Source organism: Anopheles moucheti, chromosome 3, assembly GCF_943734755.1.
Source record: "Anopheles moucheti chromosome 3, idAnoMoucSN_F20_07, whole genome shotgun sequence".
In the NCBI taxonomy this organism is placed as follows: domain Eukaryota; kingdom Metazoa; phylum Arthropoda; class Insecta; order Diptera; family Culicidae; genus Anopheles; species Anopheles moucheti.
The window spans coordinates 66,066,807-66,092,328 of record NC_069141.1 but is presented as its reverse complement, the minus strand read 5'-3'; the positions used below and the strand labels follow the sequence as shown (position 1 = coordinate 66,092,328).

Below are 25,522 nucleotides of genomic sequence, written 5' to 3'. Positions count from 1 at the left end.
CTTACCGGACCCTTTTGATTTATATAAGAGAACATTTGAACCGTTTAAGGGTATTTTGTAATTCTTTGAAGGAAATTTTCAACCGATAGAGAGACATTTGCAGTTATAAAGAGGAAATGTGCAAGCATACAGGAGAAGTTTGCAAAAAAAACGATCTGGAGAGCAATCTGTCAATTGGCAACATTCGTTTTCGGTTGCATTGTTTTTGGTTTGGTTTAAATTTTGACGACAAAATGGCAACCTTGAAACCTTTTAACGAATAGATTTCCTCAGTCATCTCTTTTACTTTACCAACTCCTTAAACAACATTACTCTCTCATTCATGTTCCAAAAAATTAAGATTGTTTGCTTTAATGTTCAAAAGGTAAGCAGATCTTTTACGATTCGAAACCCTGTACATTTGACATGTCTGGTCTACAGTATGCCATTCTATCACCGGACCGGATCATGGCTTCGTGTTTTGGTCCTCGGGCTACGACACGCCAGAACGTGGATCGAATCTTGACTGAACCACTCCAGCCAGCAGCAGTAGAGTGCTTTGACTGATCATCAATATGGCTCGTGAATTTCAAGACGCTGCTCTAGTTCGAACGTTGCTGGAATATCGTGTGGTGGTCTAACGCAACACGATCTCAAACGCAGCTAGAGACCATCCAGCGCAAACTTACGCGTTTTGCCCTTCGATGCTGAGACCAGAACCAGATGCAAGCTGTTTGGTCTGCCTTCATTAGGTGAGCGAATATTCCAAGCGCCAGGCTGTCGTTTATCGCGGGACTCCTTGATGGTCGCATTGATTCCTCGAATCCCTTCTCGGCAGTTCATCTGTGAATTCCAGCTAGGTCACTTCGTGTCCAGGCATTGCTAGTGGTCACCGAACGTCGGACAGTAATCGGCTCCCGGGATCCATTTTTTTTAGGTGTGCCGTGTTTCCATCGCTGTTAGCGATGTTTTCGAACCGGGGATTTCAGCAGCTGATTCCATTCACCCGTCCAATTCCGTCCCATAGTATGCGTTCACGATATCAAATGGACTTCCCTGTCCATCGGCTGAATAATAATAAACTAATACGATCCTTCGGACCTTTATCTGAGTGATTTGGTGAAGATTCTCCTAAAAATGTTACGATTTTATGTATTTAAAACATTCAATTCCTTTAAAGTGTTTTCATTCTAGAACAAGTGAGTCCCCAAAGAGTACAATTGTAGAACATATCAAACATTATCGAACTCTGTCAAACATCGTTTGAAAAATGGTTTGTTCTGTAATTTATTGAGCAGAATTTGGGAGAAGAATTTAAACTTCAAGTTGAAAGTTTATTTTGCCCTACCAATCTGTTACTTTAAACTAAGGAGAAATAAGGAAAACCTTGTTAAAAATTTAAACAACCACGACTATTTTTAAGGATTTTGTTGAAAATATGTGTCACCTTTAAAACAAATGTTTAAACAAAATTCATTCATCTCTTTCTCATCGAAATTTAAACGTACCTAGCACAAGAGAACTCGTTCCAGTGGTGGTCTAATTGACATCCAGCACACCAAAAACCATTCGGCCACCGGTTTTTCTTCACCGCACCGGGTTCATAAATTGCATGCGGAATGAGTTCACTTGTTCACATCTTCCTCCAGATATTCTGTGTGAATGGATGGACCCCGGTGTGCCACGAACAAGCAGCACCTCTTCGTACATTAGCACCCTTAAGCCGCCGGGTGGGACGTCGTGGTCCAGCTTGGTATCTGCAAAACCTAAATACTTTTCGCTCATTTTCATGCATCGTACGTCGTACGCAGTAAATACCGCTAGTCTTCCAAGACACTGGGGCGCTTGCTGGGTCAGTTACGACTTTCCTTTGTCTTTGTGGCGCTGTTTCCGTTTCCAGATGAAAACCATTTCCCTTTCTTCGAACGTTTTCGAGCGGACACACAGCGAGGCAAGTTAACAAAGAACCCAAGGACAAAGGCCACACGGAGAAAATGTTGTTTTTGGCCGACCTGACCGGGTCTGCTATGCAAAACTAATGCTACACAACAAAGTTGCGAATACTCCGTCGTTCGGCTCCGTGGCGTTCTTTCTGCAATCTGCAATCACACGTGCATACATAGGGCATAGGGCCCCCGGACACAAAACAAACACAACCACAGCGGCTTGAGCCGCTTGAAACAATGCTTATTTTGCTTCTCGCAGAAAGTGTTCTACTGTCTTCATACGCGCAGCAGAAGGCCACAGTGAACGCAATTTGTACGTGCCATCACGTTTGGGCAATGATTTTGGTGTCCCCCTCCCTGTCCTGGCTGGTGTTTATTTGCTGCTTTGGATATGCTGCCAGCAGCCGAAGGACGAAATTTGGTCACATTATCATCCGCCCAGAAGCGTGTGTCCAAATGGATGATGTCCTTGGGAATACTTTGATGAGGATGAGGATCGATGATTTATTTGGGATTTTGTTTTCTCTCCTTTTTATTAATCCAATAATGTTATTTTATTTAAACGTTCTCTTCGGTTACAAAATAGATGTAACACACTATTATTCGTACCATCCCCATACAGGGCCTTCGCGTTTTCTTTACAGACAACTTTGTCTCGATGAGAATGGCGCTTCTTCCGGTTTATGATTGCTATTATTGTGACGCCATTGTTGCGGCCATCGCACTTCCGGATTACGTTTGCGGCACGTTGTTGTCGTTCGAAATGGCTTCTCCCTGCCCCAAAAAGGGGGAAAGCTTGCCGTATGTCATGCGAACGTGATGAAACAAATTTGACTCTGCCGGCTCCATTTCCTGGAACGCCCCGGAACACGGCATTGCATTCTAGCCAGCGGTATTACGCACACGTGTGTGCGTATCTTCCTCCCCCCACAGTGAAAAGTGCATCACAGTGCAGCGTTACACACGAACAACGCAGACGACGAGCAGTGTTAGTACGGTTGCAGTTTAACGCAACATGCCGCTGTTGTCAGCTGCAAGCTGCGCTGTGTTATGCTGCAACATTCAAGTCGAGATCATGTCCACCGGATGGTTCGCTAGCTCTCCGGCCCTCGGTAAACCGTCCACCCTTCCCGAATAGGGTTGGCCTTTCTTGAAATGGTTCGGTCTTCGCTCGGTGGGTAACTGACCTACTTAAAATCGATCGGAAAATTGTGTGCGCCACCGTACAAGCGGTGCTGAAACTGATGTTGCATTTTTTTGTTTGCCCTCCCAAAAATGACCCCCGGTGGTGGTGGTCTGGTGGCCAATTTTCCCAGTTTTTCACGAGTCTTGAACTCTATCCCGCGCTGGATGGAAAGCGCAAAACAAAGCACGGTTAAATCGATCCTGTGGAGCAAAAATCGATTCGTGTGTAAGCGATGGCCGATGGTGTGTTTTAGGGTAGCGGGGAAAAAAGTAATTTTCACTTGTGGTTTTTTTTGTTTTAGTAACTCTTGCCTCGGGTGATCCATTTTGTATGAGCGAGGGGTGTTCGCACTGTGGTTACATTTACACAAAACTTTTGGCTAGAAAGAAAAAAGGGAAAAACCACGCAAAACGAAAAAAAAAATTGCGGAGCAGGCTCTCTGGAGGATCTGCGTGAAAGCAACACAAGCAAGTGAAATAAAATCTTTCTTTTCAGTGTATTTGGGTTGATTGGCCTTAAGAGAAAGATGAAAATGAAATTGGAAAAGTCAAAAGCACAAATTAAGCATCGCCCCGGCCGTCGTTGGGTTTGGGGGGTACGTACACACGCGTGACTAACAGGTTAACATTACAATTGTGCTTCTCGAGCAAGTTCACAAACATTGGTTGCTTGCAGCCAGTAGTATATATATAAATATCGATTTGCTGACCGACTGTAGCGGATGATGATTAAACAACACGTTTTGTTTCATTCTCTGCCGTTCCTTCCGTTTCGAGCACAATGTATGCCTTTAACGTCGTTTAGCATCAACCTGTTAAGTTTACCAGTTTAAACACACTCTGCGCCATTACGTGTTCATTAATACACGTGAAGGGGGATGGTGATGGATTTGGCGAAATATTATTATTATTTCAAACATTTTGTTAGATTATATCCTCACGTTTCCCTGCAAAGATCGAGCCAGTACGTTAGTGTCTAATTAATATGTTATTTATTCACGAGTTGCAAAAATGGTGCTTTAAAATAGCTTTTTTCAGATACATTCTACTCTACTGCGCCTCCACCCGTGGACGTGATGTTTACTGTAATACATTTTGAGCATATTTATTTCCAACACTCCATACTTGTGGGGGGTGGGGAATTGGGTGAGATTGTACAAAACAGCAACACCGAAACTACTACTTGCCCCGGATGTTGCGGTAAAAATTACTTCTTAAAATAAAACCCCTCCGCTACAAGAAAGAACTGATGCTGCTGCTGCTGATGCTCCCCCCGTGTGTGCCTGTGTTGCGAATGACGACGCATCTGGTGTGTGTTTTTTTTTTAACTTTCTTTCGTTTAATAAATAAAGACAAGAAGTTGTGGAGCTTGGGGAGGTTTCGCGGAGAATCGCCAGTTAGTAGGTGACTCACCGCAAAGAACACGCACTCTCGCACCCGGAATTCCTTTCACCCCGACAGACAGTGAACGAGCAAACGAACGAACCGATTGTGCGATAAGTTTTGTTTTGAATGTCGAATGATTAAGCGCGAGAAATAACCCTCACACAGGCCTAACAAGGGTTGAGAAGGCGCATATGATTTAAACCAGGGGTCGGCAAAGTGCGGGGCCCACCAATAGATTTTGATCATTTATTTGATCATCTTTTCCTAAACAATAAATTATTGGTCGGAAAGCTTACTAAAGTTGCTAAAACGCGCAGGCAATAACACATGTTATGAAGGCAGTTGTGTTGAAGAGTTGTTCCACGTACAAATCTAAACCTGTTGTCCATAATGTAACGTTTTTTTTCACATTCCGCAGACATTGTACGTATTTTGAGTCAAGGAACATTGGCACTAGAAGCTAAATAGTAATACAAAAATATATAAAACATTATAAACCGGCAGAACCGATACATCTTGGCAAAAATATAAGACTTCCTTTTCAATGGTTTCATACCACAGTTATTTCCCGAGATACGCGAATAATATCAAAATTTTGACAGTTCGTGTAATTTTGTATGTGGAATTCAATTTTTAAATTGTCAATTTTCTAAACCATCTCAAAAACATGTTACATTTTACTATTATAAAAACTTCTTTTGATAAAATCTGGCTCCAATAGTTGAAATCACTGTAGAAATATCAGTTATTAATGTGCTTCGTACCATGAAAAGCAATATTCGATCACTATCACTTATCATACTAAATAAAAACGATAGTATAAAGGGAAACACTGAACTCGTTCGGATTGTCTGGACCGTAGCTGCAAAGTTGTTTCTTCTATTCCTATTCGTGAAAGTTTTGCCGACCCCTGATTTAAACAGTCGTTTTTAATAAAATTTCCAGTTAAAGATATACAATTTCATTTATAGTTTGTAACTGTTTTGTAGAGCAAGGATCACTGCGATGGTTTACTGATATCCAATAAACCAATTTTTGTCTCGTTTGTTTGTAAAGATACTTTACATGGTTTCATGAAAGTGGAATTTAATAGGGGCAAGAACCCATGTACCAGGTAATTTCGATTACTAAGCAAGGAAGAAACTTAACACCTTCTATTTACAGTGCGAAACGCAACTTTAACAGCTTGTTTTTGGTTTGGAAATAGAGCGGAATATTGAACAGATTGGAAAGGAAGTCCTCTCGATCATAAGTCTGAAATATCCCGAGTTCTTGACTTGTAATTTTGGATATTTTTGTTATCGTCTTCTTGATATCGTTATTGAATTTAAATTTTGTGCAATTATTTTTCCATTAACTCGTATTAGTTATAAGTTCTCCAATATTCTCTAACTAACAGTGTTTTAAAGGTAATGTTTTATTCTCCAAAAAATTCTTATAGTGATGTTACCCCACCGTAGCTAGTTTCGAAGGTGTTAATGTCTGTGAGCACTCCAAAATTCCCTTCATGACTCGTATACATTTCGTTTCTTTCTCTCTGCCTCTGTGGCAACAACACCACTGCCTTGAGTATTATGTAATCGGAACTGCGGCAGTTTGCAAAGTTTTAAGGTGCACCCTCTCGTGTATGTCAGAGGTTAAACTCGCTGGTACATGTCCGTCTTTCCGAACTTCGGTGAAAATGTGCAGCTCCGATGTCTCACCCAGGAGGCGGTAGGGGTTAGTTTCTAAGCCAAGGCTAAAAAGTGAAACACAAGCGAATGGTTTGGTTGCATTGGTTTTTGTTTTGCTAAATACTCTACGCTTAGGGTGGCACCTTTACCTACAACCTGCCACTACCGTCCGCCTGTACGCGTGTGTTTGCATTCTATTGGTATCTAATTCTGCCGCCTGCGCTCGGTCACATTACCGGTTGACACACGGTGCACCGGTTACAATGCAATGTGTGTGCGCACCCATCCGGGACGAGGAGTCGGTGGGGAGTTGTTAGAGACGTACAGCAGCTGTGACGCGGACATCAACTGCAGTAGAACTATTTCATTAAAACAAAGAGAGGGAACATGTACATACCGCAGCGTACCACACGCCACCACGCCAGTGGCCTTTTGATCTGTGGAACCTGGTGAAGTTAATTTAGGCGTTTCTAAATCGTAAATAATAAAGGTTGTGCCGGGGAGTTGTAACCGGTGGCGCAGGGTGCATCTGATTGTCCGGCTCTTAATTGAAGCTTTTACAACAACTCCCCCCCCCCCCCCCCCCCCAATTCTAAAATGGGTGACGACACTGGCCAGGAGATGGTGAGATTGAGTCAATTGCGCTACGATTCAATTAGTCACGTTCGCTGATGCCGCTGTTCCGTGTCCCATCTGACTAAGGCGACTAAAACCGAATGTAAAAATCAGTTCAGCGCTTCTTCTATTGTGAATATTTTAATACTATTAACTTAATTCTAGAAATAACAAATTTTATTATAAATGACGGTTAATACCTTGTTGCCTCAATTATCTGCTGGAATGTTATCCCCCAAGAGAGGATCGATCATGCGGGTCATCTTCATCCCCATTATCTATTTGACCTTCGTGACATCTCTTGTCTAGTTTGCGTTTGCGCTTCAAACGTCCCCGTAGTACCCCCCTTTCTTCCTTCGTTATCATCTCGATTGTTGTTGCTTTGTTTTGCCGTGAAGGTCAACTTTAATCAATCGGTCTAGAAAGTGAGATCCTCCCCGTGAAATTACGTTCACGGGTACACGGGTACTGCAATGTACTGCAGTTCGGAAGTTCTGACATACATTCCAATGCTCAAAACTGTAAAATTATGGTTGACATTCCATGGTTGACGTTGTTTGCTTTGATAAAAACATTCTGCTACTATTTTCATCATAGCGATACGAATGCGCCATACGACGGAACCCGGTTTGAAACATCAACGTCCTCGGTTGGGGGCTAGTTGGCGAAGAAATTTATGCTGATCGCGTGCATGTCAGAGGCAACCCTTTTTGCTTTTTTTAGAAAAGAAGAAAAAAAAGGCATCGCTTTTCGTGCTGTTGTGCTATAAAATGTTCTGCTTTGTTTTTTAGTGTAATGCTTAACCTGCAACGACCATCCTTGCCAATGTCCAAGGATATCTCCGAGTGGGAAATTATGTTCGGTTAAAAGTAAAAGCACAGTGGTGCGGGTGAAAATTCTTCATCACAAAACACACACACACACACAACCCAAAGCACCACCACCACCGGCTTGGCTGCCACCGGAAGGAAGTGGGCAAATGGTGGGTTGTTTCCTCCAGCAACTGCTATTGCGGAATCGTTGCAGTAGAACACCAGCGACTGGATGGGAGCTGTAACATAATTTAACATTTTGTGAAGGTGGGAAAAGTATAACACACACCGCGCCCCAATCACCATCTTGCCCCGCTGTGTGTGTCTCACGATATAGGAGAGTTCCAAAATGGGAACAACGGTTCCCGCTACTGGCGCACACGGCCCCGGTCAAACGCAGTGGAAGAAAACGAGTTTAATGCACGTGGTTTGCTATACATTATATGTTGCTCTGGTGGTCCCCACGCGCAATTACATCGATCGTGTGCCATTTGGGCCCCACATGCGTGTCGTGTGCACAATCGTATTTGGGGCTTTTAAAGACGGCGAAGAATGCATAAAATGTGAAAGGAAGCAAATATGGAAGGCTTGGGCTTTGTGTGTCTGGCGGGGCGGGGCGGGTTGAGGGTCTTATTGAAGTTTTCTCAAACGCCATCCACCGTTCTAGGGTGGGTGTGTGCCTGCATTTGGGTCAGTAGTTTTGCATGGATGATAGCAAAAAGCACCCACACCCATACACATAGAATCTGCCTTGATGTCTAAGTAACTTTTCGAAACGCTTCGTTACACCTGCAACACTGGGCGGGATGGCCATTACATAGCTTTTGCTTGAGAAGTTTTTGGAAATTCAAGACAGTTTTAATGCTACACGAGCTCAAAAACAACTTTATTTTGTAATTTTTAATGTTTTACTTATATTAAATAAAAAGGGTTTTAATTAATCATTTCTTGTCCTAGGTCCTAGGTCGAGGAGAACGTTGTTAGATACGTTAAAGCTCTCAGGCATTTTTTCTCCCCCAGTAAAAGTCTTTAAAAATACCAAAAGGACCAGAAATGAGAGCGTGTTTTGCACTCATTCCTTAACCACCATTCAAGATGGATAAACATCGTGTTTTTTTTTGTGAAGTGTCCTTCCCAAAACATGAACCCTCCTACATGGTGCTGGAAAATGTCATTGGGGTTCTAGTGAAGTGGAATTTCATGTCCTGCGGGAAATAGCACAGCGTCCTCGATTGGGAAAACCAAAAAAAAACCCCGGCAACGACATTCGAGTGTGTCACCTTTAAAATGAAGCGAAAACAACACCATCAGCATCATCCCTTTTTCCCGGTGTGGACGTAGCAAGTAGAGGCCAAGATTTGAGGTTTCTGAATACTTAATGAAATGAAAGCACATCTCAATCTTCTCCACTGGCTCTGTTTTTCCTTCGTTAGGAATTTCTTTGGTGAATTTTGCAGAAACCACCACCACCACCACCACTATCCTTTCGGGTATTCTTGTCCACCTGTAGCCCGAAAATAGGATTCAATTTCTCAGTGATGCATATATGAGTACCTTTTTACTAAAATGGTTAAATAATGCTGCCCTTTTTTTTCTTTTCCTGATAAAGGATATTCCCTCCCATCCCGTCTGGTGGTGACAATCGTGGTAACTGATAAAGATTCTCCTTTTAAAATAGGTTCAAATTATCTGTTGCTATCGTTACGACGATCTTTTCTTGCGCAAATTCGCAAAGAATGCAAAATAGGTCAGCGAAATCCCGCTAGCATAAAATGTGTGGAAGCTCAAGAAAGCAACAGAACTTCGAAGATACGTATTAAAAATTGATTCCCTACTTACTACCAGCAGCGCGTGTATCTCTATTACCTTCGAGAAAGAAAGTGTTGATAGGGAAAAGCCAGAGAAATGGGAAACATGCAGAAGAGACTCTGCCTCCCGAGGGAGATACATCAGCGCAGGCAAAAATAACTCCACCGATAAGTCTGGCTGTGTGCATCGCTGTCGAGATCATCATCCCCCTCCAGTACGTTGTAATACTCTGTGACGATAAGCGACCAGTGTTCCGATATTTTCTCACATGAATAGACACCGCTTGCACCATTCGTGGGCGGAAGCTCTCTCCAAGGAATTACACCAAACGTTTGTGATCGTCTTGTGTCGTAGTGTCAAATGCATTTTCTTCGCTATGCACACAACGGTTTGGGGTAAATGCAACCGTCGGAGTTTTTCCCCCAACAACTCCACTTTTTGCACAATTGCACTGACGGTGAACAGTGCAAAGAAACGGAAAGTAAAGCAACATTTGTTTTTTGTTTGCTAGCAATCGATAACAGACTGTTTCGATATTTGTTCACTAATTCTTGGCACATCATCAACGCCGTTTTGCAGCATGCGAGAGGGAAGTTGTCTTATCTATAATGTAAACTTTACACTTTTGCTCAGCGAATGTTCGCCTTGTTCCACAGACATTTTGCCCCTTTTCCGTGCTAGACGGGTGCTGACCTAGTTGGTGCCTTATAAGAATGATCTTGTTTTAATCTTTCCCCTTTTGTATTCTCACTCCTTTCTTTTTAGGTAAGTTGGAGCACCACACTGACAAGATGTTGTAATAAGCAGGAAAGGCAAGAGGCATGCATGCATAAAACCAGACTACAGATGTGCCCAAAATGACAACCCCCATGGTAGTGAATGGCATTCTCTACAAAAGTGCGCCATTCAACGGCGGTTGTGCAGTTGACGGTGGGTTGTGCGTCATTGTCTCTTCGCGAAGAGCAGAGCGAACAAATTATCCTCATCATCAACGCCTTGCAACGATATGAAGTACAATTCGCGGGTGTACAATTTGGCACACAAAGCGGCAAACCGAACACGGGCACAAGGTCATTTTCATAAACCCGACCTGGTCTGTTCGGCTAATCTGCGCTCCCGCTGATCTGACTCCGTGTGCTGGTGGAGTTTGTGGTGCCGTACAACACCGTGTGCTAGCATGGCAATGGAAGAGCTGCTGTACGATAACGCAATCTGCGACCAATCTCTCGCACCAATTTGTTGTGTCAACGGCATCAATCCCACAACGGCTGCTGACACCATCTGAAAACGGAGGGCGTTGCTGGAAAACGAGATGTAGAACAGTCGATGATGCATCAAGCCTCTCCACCGGCGGCGGCGGTTGTCGTATGTCATTGTGCTGCAGGCATCTTGGCACCTTGTTACGTTCCTGAAAGCACAAGACTGTAGGATGATCCCCCATCGTCGTCAAACCCATTAAAGGTTGTCGGCGGTTGCTCCATCAGGTGCAAACTGTCATCCGATTGGATTGGTGGGTTTTAACTCTTTTGCTGTGTGATATAATGCCCGGCAAAGAAATGAGCACATTAGCAGAATGGCAGTTCATGTCTCGAGGCGCTATTCGATACTATTGCATTCACCCAACTTTCTGTTAGCCTATTAGTAGTAATAGCTAGGTAATATAATCCTTTCAATAGTCACTTCTTGAAGGATCTTAACGATGCGAGATGAATATTTCACTGTGGAAATTCCTAAAAGAATAACTTATTTACTAAGCCTATACCAATGCAAAAATAACTTGCAGATATTGAAAAAGAACTCAGTGTTACTAGCGCCAAAGATGATTGTACGAGCTAAATATAAATCAAGCGCTATTAAACTCGCATCCAGGTGGTAAACGGTGGTTAGTAATCACCCTCAGCACCTCGCTAGCATACTTCATCCTCAAGCGAAACAGCTGTCTCATGTCCACTCCCGTATGTCAGTTTGATTTGTGATCGAGCATTTGCTACTATCGTTTGAGTTTTAATTTATCTGCCAGCAGGAAGAGGCAGCGTAAGATCAGAAGCCATGGCACGAATCTGTTCAACACCATCTCATCTCACCATCGCACACAAATCTCGCTCAGGCATTCAATTGATTTTCTGACCAATCAATCAATCAACACGCTTCGGTGGAATGTGCTGCCGTTGTAGCAACGGAATACAGTTATCCTCCATTTCCCGCCAGTCCTTACGTTGATCTGGAGGCAAGAACAACACCTCTTACTAGGTCCACACCTCACGATGATGTTCTGCCGAAGTCGTTCTTAGTCGTTTTTTATTTGCACCACTTTGAAGTGCAACGAACGCCTCCATGCGGTGCTGATTTATTTTCATGCTCGACTGCATACTCATCAGCGGCTCGGAATCCGTTCCCTGCTTTGCCATTTCTTTCGCTGTCATGCTGACATGCATGAAAGTGCAGTACGCAGTACCTACTCTCCACCGCGTGGATGCGGCCTATGCATTTTGATTAAATAATTAATTATGTATCCTGCCCGCTGTACGTTGGTCCCGTTTTGCACTACCCGAACCATTTCGCTGACGTGAACATCATTAATGTGTACCAATTTTGCAGTGATTCTTATTGCACCTTATTGCATTCTATGCTACCCCCCCACCGCTACTAATGGGGAACGGTGTACATCATCCGAAGAAACGAGTAAGGAAGAGGACGATACGATACGAAATCTGAGGAGCGCCACATCGTTCGAGCCGTGTGCGGAATACAATCATTTGCCCTCTACACAATGCTTGTGTGTTGCCAGAGCGCAGATGGGGACGCGAAATTCATTCGCAGCCGAGCTCGCCTCGCCATGCCGTCTTATCTTTCACCAAACAGACGAAACGAAAAACTATGGCCACGTGTCTGGCAGACCTAGTGATGCTTCGCTATTCAGCGTTCGTGTCTAGCAGATAATAGGATTTATTAATACACACATGCCCGTTGTGTGATTTAATCGCATCGAGGAAGCGCTAGCCAAACATTAGCCCTTCGCCGACACGACGGTTTTTAATTGAGGAATTTAAAGATGTCAGTGACAGGGCGGCGGGCGTGTGCGTGATGATGTTTTTGGCAGAATGACAAACTTTGTGGCATAATTATGCGATGTAAGATTTTTGATGGCTCTTGAGTTCCCGCGCGGTACCGTATGGTGATTTATGTTACAAGTGCCGGATTGCCAATCAGCACTTAACATAGAAAAGATAATACTGCTAATAATTTAGTAACGCGCAAGCCTTGCGGAAGGAAGGCACGGAAGGCAAGAGAATAGAATTAATTCATACTTGAAGTTTATGGCCAACGATTGGATAACAAATCAGAAAAGTAATGAAGCAGTTTAGGTTATACATAATGTAGCATGCTCCCACTATGCACACAGACACCAGAAGAAGAACTTGGACAAGAAACCCCCTTTCTCATACGCCTACGGGGGCCTGCTTTATTGTGGGTGGGGAGAGAGTATCGTTTTGCATGGGCAATTCGTTTCGCTAAGGTAATTAGCAGCAGCCCCCCAAAGAAGGCAAGCCTTGTGTGCGGAGTGGCAAGTTTTCGCTGAGCCGGGCTCAAATCATCGAACGGTATCGCATAAACAATTTACCTAATCCGATTACGTACGAGACGGCCGGTCCCCCTGCTAGACGGTGCGGGCGCGCACCAGGACAGGCCCACAACAGGGAAGTACGTGAAGCGTAAACAGGTGATATGAGGCGCGCATGGGAGGGGGGAGGTATGGCAGAAGAATGAAAAAAAAAGGCAGCAACATTGCACTCCCCGCTACACGTGGTTCCGTTCGGTTGGTCGTCGATCGTTTCCTGGTTCCGCACCACGCGTGGCGAAGGAATCAATCGACTGAACGGGGAAGAACTCAACGCGTTTGCTGCTGCACCCGGGTGTGTTACCACCCCGTGTGTGGGGTGTCTAGTGCTGCAGAACCTATTTATCAATCGTTGCCCGACACGATCGTGGCGGTAACATTGGCGGGCATAACGCCTTATCGAATCGGTTTGGATAGAACCGTTTAAATGTGATGTGATTTTTTTGTTTGCTTCTACCTTGTAGCTTAATTTCTTCGTAGCATGCAATCGGGAAAAGTCGGTTCGATACCAGCGCAGAAAATCAAACCACACAACACACCGAAGTCAGCCAACCGGCACGTGGGGAAGATAGTTATGCTACTGCCACTGACCGACCCACACCCGAACCATTTGTTCTGTGAATCGTTCGGCAACACTCGCGGACTAGATGGAAACGTGCGATAAAATGGGACGCGCAGCAAAAGATGATGAATAAAACCGCGTTAGATAGGAGCAACGCTTTCCACGGCCGATTCAGGCGTGGCTAGATTTATTTTTTTTGCTACCGCCATTCTTATCGCGTGGGGAAGAGGCGAGTACGGCAAACTAAACCAGTTTACAGTTAAAATGAAACAGGCGAAGCGATAAGAGAAGAATTTAGAATCTCAACAGCCCCCTTTCTGGTGGTGCTTTTTTTTGGCTTAAACGTCGCTACCGGCGTTACACCTTTATTCAACCTGACGATAGAAAAGCATTTGTTTAACAACCGCCTGAGGATTCATTTGTTAGGAAGCATTCGGCACTCGGGGGTTTCGGTGTGCGATAAAAACGCGCAGAACGCGGGTGGATGGACACGTCCGCGAGATGACAACGTTATCGTCAGAGATCCAACAGGAGGCACATCATACCGTGTCCTATTTTAACGTTTACAAGGGACACGCAAAAAAAGCCCCATCCACCGTTAAAGAGTACTTTACAACCGGGATGCGTTCCTGCTGGTGCTGTACCAGCTACACGCGGACATTAAGGACACTGGGGGTGTTTCCACCCCTTAGTGAATGAAATGTTGCTGGATATGGATGGAAGGTGCCCCGTGTTTTTTGAAGTCCCAAGATACGCAATGATGTATCACCCGTGTGCATTTAACACGCGAGATGCGAGTTTCCTTTTTATCCCTCGTTTGGGGGAGTCTCATTATTTAGTAAAGCGTCAATAACCTCTTGGTGGACTCATTCTGCATTGCCTGGCAAAGGGAGAACACCTGGCCGGAAAATGCGGGAAATTCGTAACGATGGAGCGCGAACCAGAGTGTTCTGAATGAGCAAAACTACACCGATTCCGGACACCATGCGGGAGACTGTTGATAGTGGAGTCCCGTCTCGAGACACGGGGATAGTCACGGAGTGGTTGCAAGTTGTCGAATCGTCACTTTCTGCGATGTACCGTGTGTCTGACTGTGTTAGCAGCTCTGCCAAGAGACACAACTTGCGAACAAAAACAAAATGATGAATGAAATTCTTTATTCACCACCGTATTCGGATTCGGTACGAAAAAATTGGAATGCGAGCTCCAGAGGAATTCTCCAGCATAGCATTGCAGAGCGTTATTATTTCAAAGCTAAAGCTTTCCATTCCTTCCAGACGTAAGAGTAACGGGGGTCCTGTCTACCTTAAATCCATCACGTCACGCTTATTTCAACGCTCTCAAGCAACGTGAAGGATGTAATTCTAACCATTGCTACTTCAACGCCATCATTATTTCATTAATTTAGTGTGAATTACTGTGAAATTTTTCCATTACCGCCCCCCTCCTTTTCTCGCCGGCTGTTTGCAAAGCGCGACAACACTCGAACACCGTACGAAATTTCCTGCAGCCAGAGCTCGTTAATTTTCATCCAAAATAAAATTAAGAAGAAATAAACGGCGCTGTTCTTCTCATCGTCCCCGCCAGCGCATCCCAACCGCACACAGGTGACAGCAGATTGTGGTGGCCTTATTAACCGGTTGATTGCACCACATCTTGAGTGAGCAAACGAAGGAAATGCGACAACTTCAGACGTTAAAGCATTTTACAGCCCAAGAATCCCCTTTTTTGTTGCCTTTTCCCCCCTAAAGGTGCCAAACGGAACGATGAACTTCTAGGTTTTTTTGGTGTGTGTGTGGAGGACGAGACCACCCCTCTTCTGTCCCAGTGCTGTAAAGTGCTGCTCTCCTGACACAAACGTCACGCCACAAGACGGGTAAATGGTTTGCCTCGAGCGAAAGCATCCCAGTCTACTACGACCAGGTGAAGGGAGGGACGCGTTTAAATCGCGTTGACGACGACAGGGCCATTTTCAAAATGGTTTGTGAACAAATTTAAAAACCCACGTTTTAATGATGCGCTCACCTCTCTCCAATCGTGTTGCAATGATCAATCATTGGCTTTCTTTAATTGTATGGGCAAGACAGATCGATTGATCGACATTAAACCCGATCGCGTATGCGGAAAGATCATCCGCTAATGTATTGCGCTATACCGTGAAATAGCAAATGTTTAATTTTTGCTGGAGTTTATGATGCATAAACACTCCAATCTATCGACAATTTGACTGAGCAAACATCTCTCATCATCACTATCTTCGACGCGTGGATAGAGAATAATCAAGAAGCAGCAAAAAAAATCAAATGATTCATCCGGTCTGCCTCCTCCTCATCGGACGGCCTCTGCTGCCGTGTTGTGTTGCCCGTGTCCGTAAACAAAACGCACCTAGCCAGCCACCGCAGCCAATCATTCGCGTCGTGCGCTCACGGTGGTGGCGCGATAATTTATGCGCGCCAGCATTAGGACGGTAGCGGAAAACAAACTCTATCGTCTGTTTTGAAGTGAGTGGTGTGCGGTAGCAATGCTTTTGCTATTTGGTACCAATTGTACGTGTGTTTTTGATTTTACTATTAACCCTTCAATGCGCCTGGGTCGTTTTTGGTGTTCCGTGTTCCTTTTGGCACCACTGCAAAGCCCCTTTCAAGGGTTTAAATCGTGACATGATAGACGTACTACAGCAGCAACAGCTTACTTACACTCCGTTGCGTCGGAAATAGCAGCGTTATCTGTCCCCGAAAAAGGCATTGGCTCGTCAATCTACCACACACACGCTGTGCCACCCGATGCCCGTGGCCCCCCTCAGGTCACACCGGATGTCTGCAGTGTGAAATGGGGAAACGATGTACGCTGGAAACGTCCGCGAAAACATAAGGCCAGCTAGCATGTGGTGGTGGTGATGGTGGATCGGCTGAGAGTGTTGTGGCGATTCGACAGCCCTGTCACACAGGCGGCCGGCTGATGATAGACACGACAAGGGTGATATGTTGATCCAAGCTGCAACAAGCGGCAAACTATCCGGACTTTAGTGAACTCAACGAGCGCAAACGCGAGCCAGGCGGTGCCAGCAAGGAATGATAAGCGTTACAATCTCAGTCCGTGCGGTTTGTGTGTTGTAGGACGGGGGGACGGGGTGTAGCGAAACGATTAAAGTCAAGGTTAGTGGGCAACTCCGAGCGTGGAGCCTCCGGGGTGCGTGAATGCACTCAGCTTTTGTATTGATCATTTCATTTCACACGGGCGATCGATTTCAACATTTTTGGACCAAACTGCCCACACAGCTGTCTCAACCCCCGAAAGGCCCCATATGGAAGATGAATGGGCGGACTCTCTTCGTTTTTGGACACAAACTAATGTTGGAGAACAGCATAAACCGCTGGGTGGGGTGGGGGGGGGCACCGTAAGGATTGATGGCGCTTTGCTCGTCTGTAGCGAGAACGACATCATTACCTTTTAAAGGGAAGTAATCGAACAACGGACCGGATTACCCCGTGTCCGCCAAATGGCGATGAACGGTTGAAGGGGGTTGTCGGCCAGAGAGGACAAGAAACAGATTTGTTGCGTTGGTAGACTTTGGATTTTTCGTTGAGTCAGATTTTAATTGATGCTTTTTCTCCCATAATGTTCTCGATCACCATTGCTTCGATCGGGTATAGCAATTCCACTAAATCTAACTTCAGATTTATATGGGAAACACTTAAAAGATAATAATTGTATTTCCAAAAACAACTAGCTAGTGGGCGCCGCCGAAGCTTCTTGCGGTGATCGTACGGCATTCCGATTCGGTTTCTGTTTGATCATTACTATCACGCCACCCCGTTTGGCGTCGCCGTAACGTAACCTTGTATGGAAAGTTGTTTCTGTTCCACACGCAAATGCAAAAATCACGAGAAATACCTCAGAAGTAGCGTGCGTGGATGTCGCGTATTAAAAAATCCAACATTTTTCCTTGTTCTCGTCTCAGTTCAACTCACTACTAATGTTTTTTTTTCTTTTCTAGGGTGCCGGTAAGGAAATCCGGGAAGCAATTGCCGATCCCTCGCCGGAATGTCAAGAAAAGGCGTGGAACATTGTGATACCGCTGGTGGAGAAGCTGAAGCGCTGCTACGAACACTCCCTCGAGCTGGAACGGATCGTACCGAAGCTGCTGGGACAGCTGGTGGGTGGTCGGCTCAACCCAACACAGCACTTGGAAACCCAGCAAGCACTGGTAAAACAGCTGGCCGAGATATTGGAGTTTGTGCTAAAGTTTGACGAGTACAAGGTAAACCGCTTGTCCGGGTCAGATGGGTTCGGTTTCCTGGCAAACGATCTTACAATTACTATGTTGTGGTTTTTTTTGTTTGCTTTTAGATGAAAACACCGGCAATCCAGAACGATTTCAGTTACTATAGACGCATCGCCAGCCGGCAGCGGCTAGACCAGACGAACGAGATGATCATCAGTACGGAGCTGGCGAACCGAATGTCGCTGTTCTACGCACATGCAACCCCTATGCTCAAGGTGCTCAGCGAAGCGACCTCTAAGTTCGTGCAGGATAACTCCGACAACGTTGATAACACAACCGAAACGCTTGGCACGATGGCGAAAGTTTGTCTGCGGATGCTGGAAAATCCGTAAGTTAGGAGTTTGTGCAGCTGCCTATAAATTTGTATATGTTTTCCTTATTTATATCCTCTATTGTTTGCAGTAAACTATTGGCACAAATCGAGCGGGAAGAAACACATCTTCTGCTGCTGCGAGTAATGGTCGGACTGGTGATACTGTACGATCACGTCCATCCGGTTGGTGCGTTCGCACGTGGCGCTCACGTAGACGTTAAGGGTTGCGTGCGGTTGCTACAGGCACAACCGGCCGTTAAGGCGGAACCCTTGCTGAATGCGCTCCGCTACACAACGAAACACCTGAACGAGGACAACACGCCGAAAAACATTCGAAATCTGCTCGCTGCCTAAAGCGGGATGTCCCTTTGGCAGATACCAACCACCACCACAACCACATCCCATAGCACGTACTATTGCTAAATCGCTACTATTATCTACGGATCTACGTTTAACCATTTAGCGAAGAACGGTTAGGAAACGTGTATCACAGGCAGGCTCGTGAACAGAACAGAAACGTTAGACAAACGTGCAAGTGCTTTTGTTGTTGTGCGGGGATGAGAAAATGGCTTCTATTTTGCCAATTCGGCGTTGTCGTGGGTACACAGTCGAATTACAAATAATTTACCACTATATTACACATAAATATACACTTTTTTCATGACGGCACAGGCTATCAGGTCAGAAATGACTTTATACAAAAACTTCAAATGCACACGCCTAGAACAATCTACTTATAGTTTCACGTATTGTTCCTCTTCTCCAATCTCCAAACTATTGGAATTCCAACTCTTCTTGAAACAAAAGCTTAATTTTACTTTCTACTTTAGCATTGTTTTTTTTTCTTTATTTTACATATGTATTAAAAGCTGTTTTTGTGCTTATTGATTCTGTTTGTTGACGTCTTTAGATTTGTTTTAGTTTTGATTCACTGCATTGTAGCTTAAGAACAACAACAAAAAACATTAGCTTATTCCATACGTTATCACTGTTCTACGCAAAGGAGAACTCGCGGAAGTAGGAGTTGAAGAATATTAGATATGGTTTTGTTTTGCAGTCTCTCTGTTTGCCTTTTATCTCTATTGCCTCAACAGTACGTAAAGCTGGAGGCCAGAGGGTAACGAAGGAAGGGCGTGCAGAAAGTGAAACAAAGATTTTCTTTTTAGTAATTTAAAACACGAACAAACGTATAAAAATATCTATCAGCTAGGCATTTAAGTATATATCTTGGATAAAGCAATTAAAGAAATCAGAACCCATTTAATAGCGACGCACCTTTATAAATTGTATATGTATGATAAATGGCAGAGCGTTTGCAGAATGGTGTGTTTGTGGAAGGTAGAAACGGATAGCAGAATGTGGGTGAAGATAGCAACAAATAAATAAATATGTAACGTGTGATAAGAAAACAAAACGGAAGTGAGAAACCAGCTAGTTCCGGCGAGGCGCCAACCGCTGCTTCGTACCTAGTGCCGAACAGTTCTGCGCTGAAGGCTAGCTAGACACTGCAACCTAGCGAGCGAGTGGATTCTAGGACATTTATTTAGTGCACGCGCATGAATGAAATATGTGTGGGACACGCTGACGAGCTGATTTAGGTTCGATAATTGACAAACGACTACTACTACCAACCGATAACACAAACACTTTGTTTTACACCGCATGATTTAGTGCACCGAACAAAATTTGTTAGCACAAAATGTATTCTACAACGTTGATTGGTTAAAACACAAGAGCATCACGTTGTATGGTAAGGATATATAGACGCGTAATTTCAACCAAATATGGTCTGATTTTTAAAACCAAAAACAAAAACAAACATGCGCGGTATTAATCTTCGTTCCGTTCCCTTCACGGGACTTGAGGTAACGCCGGAATCGAACGCGCAATGTGTTGTGTTAAGCATTAGTTAAAGTCTAAAACTAAATTAGTATCAAACTCGGTTACACATCGTTTATAAAGTAGTATACTTCCCCCCGACAAGTTCAGCGAAGGAACTTTGCATCCGGAAAGGGAATTGTGGCGATCATCGAACGCGCCAACAGCTTTAACACTAATTCCTCCCGTTAACATCGCTTACAACAAAATGGGTTCCTCTCCTGTATTATCATGTTACTGGATTTACAACGGGGTTATGTTTTACATCCACACAAACGGAATACGAAAAGTATCAAAACGATTACTACTCTACACTGCTGCTACCACGGATTCAGATGTGTTCTACTATTTTACAAACGGCATTGAGAAAAAAAACATACCGTTTTAACAAGACACCTAAGGAAATCGAAATTATTGCAACACAGAAAACGTTATAGAAAACGTTGTTACCGTAAACTTTGAAAATTTAGCATAAGAAAGGATGGAAAAATGAAAAAAAAAAATCACACACAAGTAACAAGATGTAAACAGATAATGGGAGATAGTAAAAAAGCACAAATCGTATGCGCAAATCGTAAAAGAAACCGTTAACGGAACAAACTCTAGCGACAAACGAAACTACTTATGCGTTAACATAACGTGTTTTCATTAGTTTTTCACGATTTCATTTGTAGCTAATATTTTTGTTTATTCTAGCATTGTTTGTACAAGCGACTCGAAAGTCGCGTTTTGTCCATTGTTAATCGATCAGAAAAAAGTACTAAATTTAGCAAAATTTGAATCAACCCGGTAGCTGATTCGAACCAAAATTATAACTTAGCTTTTACTAAATGAGAACAATTGAGCTCTTGAGTGTGTATGGTGTTGCCAACAGTTATAATTTGTAACAGATCGGCTGGATGAAGACGCAAGCGGAGGACCCCGAGTACAACCAGATTGGTAATTTCTCATGAAAAGATAGTTAAATCGGGTGCAATATAAAGCATGTTGACGTCCCTGACTGTTCCTGAAACAAAAAATGCCACGAATTAAACAAAAAAAAGTAATCTATCGCGAACTCTGCGTTCCCCTTTTTGTCATTTCAAACTCCATTGGATAGTAAACACGAATTCTAGAGAAGACTGCGTTAGTTAAGAAACGACCGGATGCGAATGCCTTTATGTAATATCTCTACGGTTTAATGTGGCTTCTATTTAAAGAAAAACAAAACACACGGTGTGGTAGCTAATTCCGATGTAGAAAATCATTCACGCATGAAATTATTCGAACTTAATCCAATTACGCATGAGATTCGTACCACGCAAAAGAGTTCCTGATCAGTTTTACAACAGCAAACACGGTCTGGTAAAACATTTGTTCCAGTAAAAAAGAACTTTCCCACATAAATTGATTGATTTCCTACTTCGTATTGTTATCGTTATGCAACGAAATTAAGCAAACAAATAAACAGACACTCGAAAACGGCTCAGTAATGCGTACGGCGAAAGCAGACGAATGCAGAAAACGTTGTGGTGCGAAACTTGTTTGTAACAAGTATAAAAGCACACACAGTATATGAAAATAACTTTACCACATACCATTTAGTACGGAAGGTAGATAAACTATTGTAAAAAAAGCGAACAGGTAACAGAATGAAATTCAAACTTATTGTGGCAAATGCTATGAATAATCAAGAGGAAAATAAGGGCTAGCAGGGCAGAGACAACATATACAGAAGCTTACAGCTATAAAGTGCATACAAAGTGGAAACCAAACTGCATCGAAAACAGTTACTAAACGAGAAAGTAGAACCATCAAACAAACATACATCAAAGCAAGAAAACAAAACATAGTGAAGCGAAGGGGAAACAATACTAATTCAAACGAGATAACAAAAATGAACAATAAGAACAATCCGGCAGAAGAGATTAATCATGAAATTGTGTACCGGAAACTCGGTACGCAATGAAACTGAAAAAAAAAACGAATGATGATGGATGGATGAAATGATGTAGCGCGAATGGAGCAGAGTGAGTTGAGGTGATTGAATGTGAGTGAAAACATGTGTGGATGTGAGAGAGGAATCAAACGCAGCAACCCGGGCGGACGCGTTAGAAATGGTGATGAGGAGAGAATAAACCAAAAATTCCAAACAATCTAAACAATTACGTACTCTTGCATTAGAGAGACAGAGAGATTTTGTATAACAAAAACCCGTTCTCTGTTATCGTTTAATAGGATTGTATTTTACTGGTCTACATTGAAATAACAACGACATTTACATCTTTCCGAATAACTTCTTGCGGAACGGTGCCGGTAAGTGTTCAACCATCGAAAGTGCATTCGCTTGCGTCGCCACCAGCTCATTCGTGTCCAGCCACCCGATTGAAACCAGCCGGGGTGCGTCCAGTACTAAGCGCAGTTTGCATTTCGTTAAACTTCCCTCACCATTCGACGTACCGTTTTCGATTGGTCGCTGTTTCTTGACCCGGTTGCATGCCTCCTGTTGCTGCAGTTCTTCCTCTATATCGGGACCAAATCTTAGCGACACTATTTTTGAACCATTCTGCAGTACCATCGCCGATTCGTGGCGTGGATCGAACGCAATCCCACTTACCGGACAGGTGGCGGCTGGTAAACTAAGATAGGTCGAAAACACGAACGCAAACTCATCGAAATCGTACACAAACAGTTTGTGGTCGGAAAATGCCACGGCGAGCCGCGTCCGGCCCGGTTGGATGGCAATGGCCGTCGGTGGTAGTTTGTAGCGGGGCAGCGAAATCGAACGTTTCCACTTGGTGGTGTTGTCCGTACGCTCGAACACTACGATTGAACTAGCCACATCGGCACACACCAGATAGCGGTTGCAGTTCGATACGGCCGATAGATGCACCGTCTCCGACAGCCAACGTCCTGCATCGATGGATTGCTTGTGATCCCACTCTTCATTTTCATCGACCGTACAGCTGAAGTAGTGGATGGTACCATCGCCACCGGTTCGATCGTACACGAACAGTCCATTGGAGTCGTGCGTAAAGTCCACCCGATAGCAAACCGCTAAATGCTCGGGGGTGTTTGCTACGCGCAGCAGCTGCGAGTTGGCTGGTTCCTTGCTGTTGTAATCATACCGGAACAGTCGAACATTGTGCTCGGTGGAATAAACGATCCATCGCCCGTTAGGAGAGATCGCCGCACAGAGAATGTGTTCGTCATTTTTGCTACGAATCTGTAACACCTTGATCCCGCCCTGCGCTGGCTTGTTGGGCGGTGCCAGCGTCCAAACTTCCAAATAGTTGACGTACTTCAACAACACCAATCGACTGTCGGTGGCCAACATGGAAGCCGGCGAAGGTAGCAACGGATAGTGAACATTCAGCATGGAAATGTGCGAACCCGTAACAATAAGCGATCCATCGAGCCCGCCCGAAAACAGATATTGTCGGTAGTGGGACAGCGTTTTGATGTCGTGCGTGTGGCCTCGCCGTTGGTAAGCTCGCACGAACATTTTATCCCCACTGTCGTCCTTCATTTTCAAACGTTCAAACACACGAATCGTAGGTTCAACGCCAGCGACAAAGATCTCGTTGCTTTCCTCATTCTGGGTCAGACAAAACAGATCGCCCGTTGACACGGTGTGCTGTTCCAGCACGGTTCCAAGCTGCCCGTCGTATACTACCAGCTTGCCGCGCGAATCGACCGACACGATGGTGAAATCCTTCAGCACCAACACCGCCCACACGGTTGTCTCCTGTTTGCGGTTTGAGCGACCCGTCGTCATCTTGTGTACGGCATGCCCGTTGCGTACGTCCCAAACGCGCACGGCATCGGCCGAACCAGTCACCAGGAAGTTTCCCGTGTAGTCGAAATTGCAACAAACAATGCGCCCTTCCTGCTTGTCTAGAATGCGCTCGTACGTGATCTCATCGTTATCCAACCGGTACATATTGATGTAGCCTCCCTCGGTTCCAACGGCAAGCAGACGCTCGTCTTTGCTGACGTCTACGCACCAGGCCGCATTACCCGTTACCAACATCGTTTGCTTTGCATACGGTACCTTCCCAAGGTCCCACTCGATCAGTGTTCCGGCGAGACTGACGGAAAATAGTCGTTTACCAGCCCAGGCGAGCCCCTCGACCGATATTCCTTCGCCACCGGGTATCGTCTTTTCCAGGAACTGGGCATTAGCCATGTTCCAAATTTCAATCGAGCCATCGTCCCTACAACACAACAAACAGAACCACCGTTTGGCATTAAGATTCACCGGCCGAAGCAGCATGCGGAACTTACCTTGCAAATGCCAGCTTCTTCTGTAACTGGCCGAACGATGAACACACGATTGCACGTGGCAATAAATTGTAGAACTGCACGTTGTGCAGTTGGCACGATACGTCTGCTACGCCTGTAACCATTTTGTTTGAATTTCAACCTTAATTTCTACATGCAACCAACGAAATGAAACAGTTTAACGCGCACGTGTTTGTGTTTAAGCCTGATTTGTTGTGCCGCACTGACGTTTGTTCTGTTGACAATTGTTCTGTTGTGTTTTGACGGTACATATGGCCATAATTGTAGGGCTACACTTTTAGAAGAATTTATGTAAACAAAGTCACGAATTAGCACTGGAAGGCCTAGGAAGTTGGATCCTTTTGCCGCATCCTGCAAACCCTCGACAAACGAAGAAGCAGAAGACATGTTCTACCAATTCTGACAGACAAAATAGCACAATTCCCGACGGAATCACACAACTTGTATAAAGTGTTAACCATATTTTTAAGGACCAAACCTTTTCGCAATCACCGAACACAACCTTCAACAAACAACGGACTGACGATTGGCGTTATTAAATAGTTTTGTAAATGAGTATTTTTTTCAGGAAAGTCTCACCGTTGAAGCGCAACAGATTATTTACGATTGGCTTTTAGCTATGAGCGCTCGTTAGCACACGACGGTAGCACGTTAACGAGCGCTGTCAAAGCTGCTACAATTGTTTACTGCTTAACTACAATTTCTTGGTTTATTTAGCAATACATGTTTGTTTTTTTAATATTTAAGCTTTATTCTGCTGTTCAAAACAATTTTCCAATCTTCAGCCAATTGTTACATCTCTTAAAAATAATCTTTTTTATTTTGATGACTCTCTCGACCACTGTGCTCTGAGAAAAGTCAATCGAAGCAGATTTTCTATTGGCAGAAGCTGTAAATGCGTGAGTGCGTGAGCACGGACGGACGTACATGGAAGCGTGTAAATCGAAAGTCCATTAAAAGTTATTCACATTCAATTCAGACATAGTGCTACGTTGAAACCGCGCATAAAACGGTAGAAATAAGCCAAGCTACAACAAGGTGCAGCTACAGTACAGTGCTGGTTGGTAGAGGTTTCCTCGAAAAAATAATTAATTCTTCAACATAGCAACTAATCCAAGCAAGCAGTGTGTGAGCTTTTTTGTGGGCAGTACGTTTGTTTATGTGTTTATGTGTGCA

At 44.2% G+C, this 25,522-nt stretch overlaps 2 protein-coding genes across 2 annotated transcripts in view; one reads left to right on the top strand and one right to left on the bottom strand.

Annotated features, from left to right (window-relative positions):
* Nucleotides 1-21,062, top strand: part of LOC128300522 (CYFIP-related Rac1 interactor B) — a 29,645-nt gene extending 8,583 nt beyond the window's left edge. The window contains exons 2-4 of the mRNA XM_053036611.1: nucleotides 17,584-17,847; nucleotides 17,937-18,199; nucleotides 18,274-21,062. Coding sequence (XP_052892571.1) covers nucleotides 17,584-17,847; nucleotides 17,937-18,199; nucleotides 18,274-18,538 — 792 coding nt within the window. The 3' untranslated portion in view covers nucleotides 18,539-21,062. The remainder of the gene's footprint in view (nucleotides 1-17,583; nucleotides 17,848-17,936; nucleotides 18,200-18,273) is intronic.
* Nucleotides 21,063-22,251: 1,189 nt separating this feature from the next.
* On the bottom strand, nucleotides 22,252-24,542 carry LOC128303198 (U3 small nucleolar RNA-associated protein 4 homolog). The gene is made up of 2 exons (XM_053040066.1): nucleotides 24,329-24,542; nucleotides 22,252-24,258 (listed from the first exon to the last, which is right to left on the bottom strand). The coding sequence occupies exons 1-2, from the start codon at nucleotides 24,448-24,450 to the stop codon at nucleotides 22,320-22,322; spliced, it is 2,061 nt and encodes a 686-aa protein (XP_052896026.1). The 5' UTR covers nucleotides 24,451-24,542; the 3' UTR covers nucleotides 22,252-22,319.
* Nucleotides 24,543-25,522: the final 980 nt, after the last annotated feature.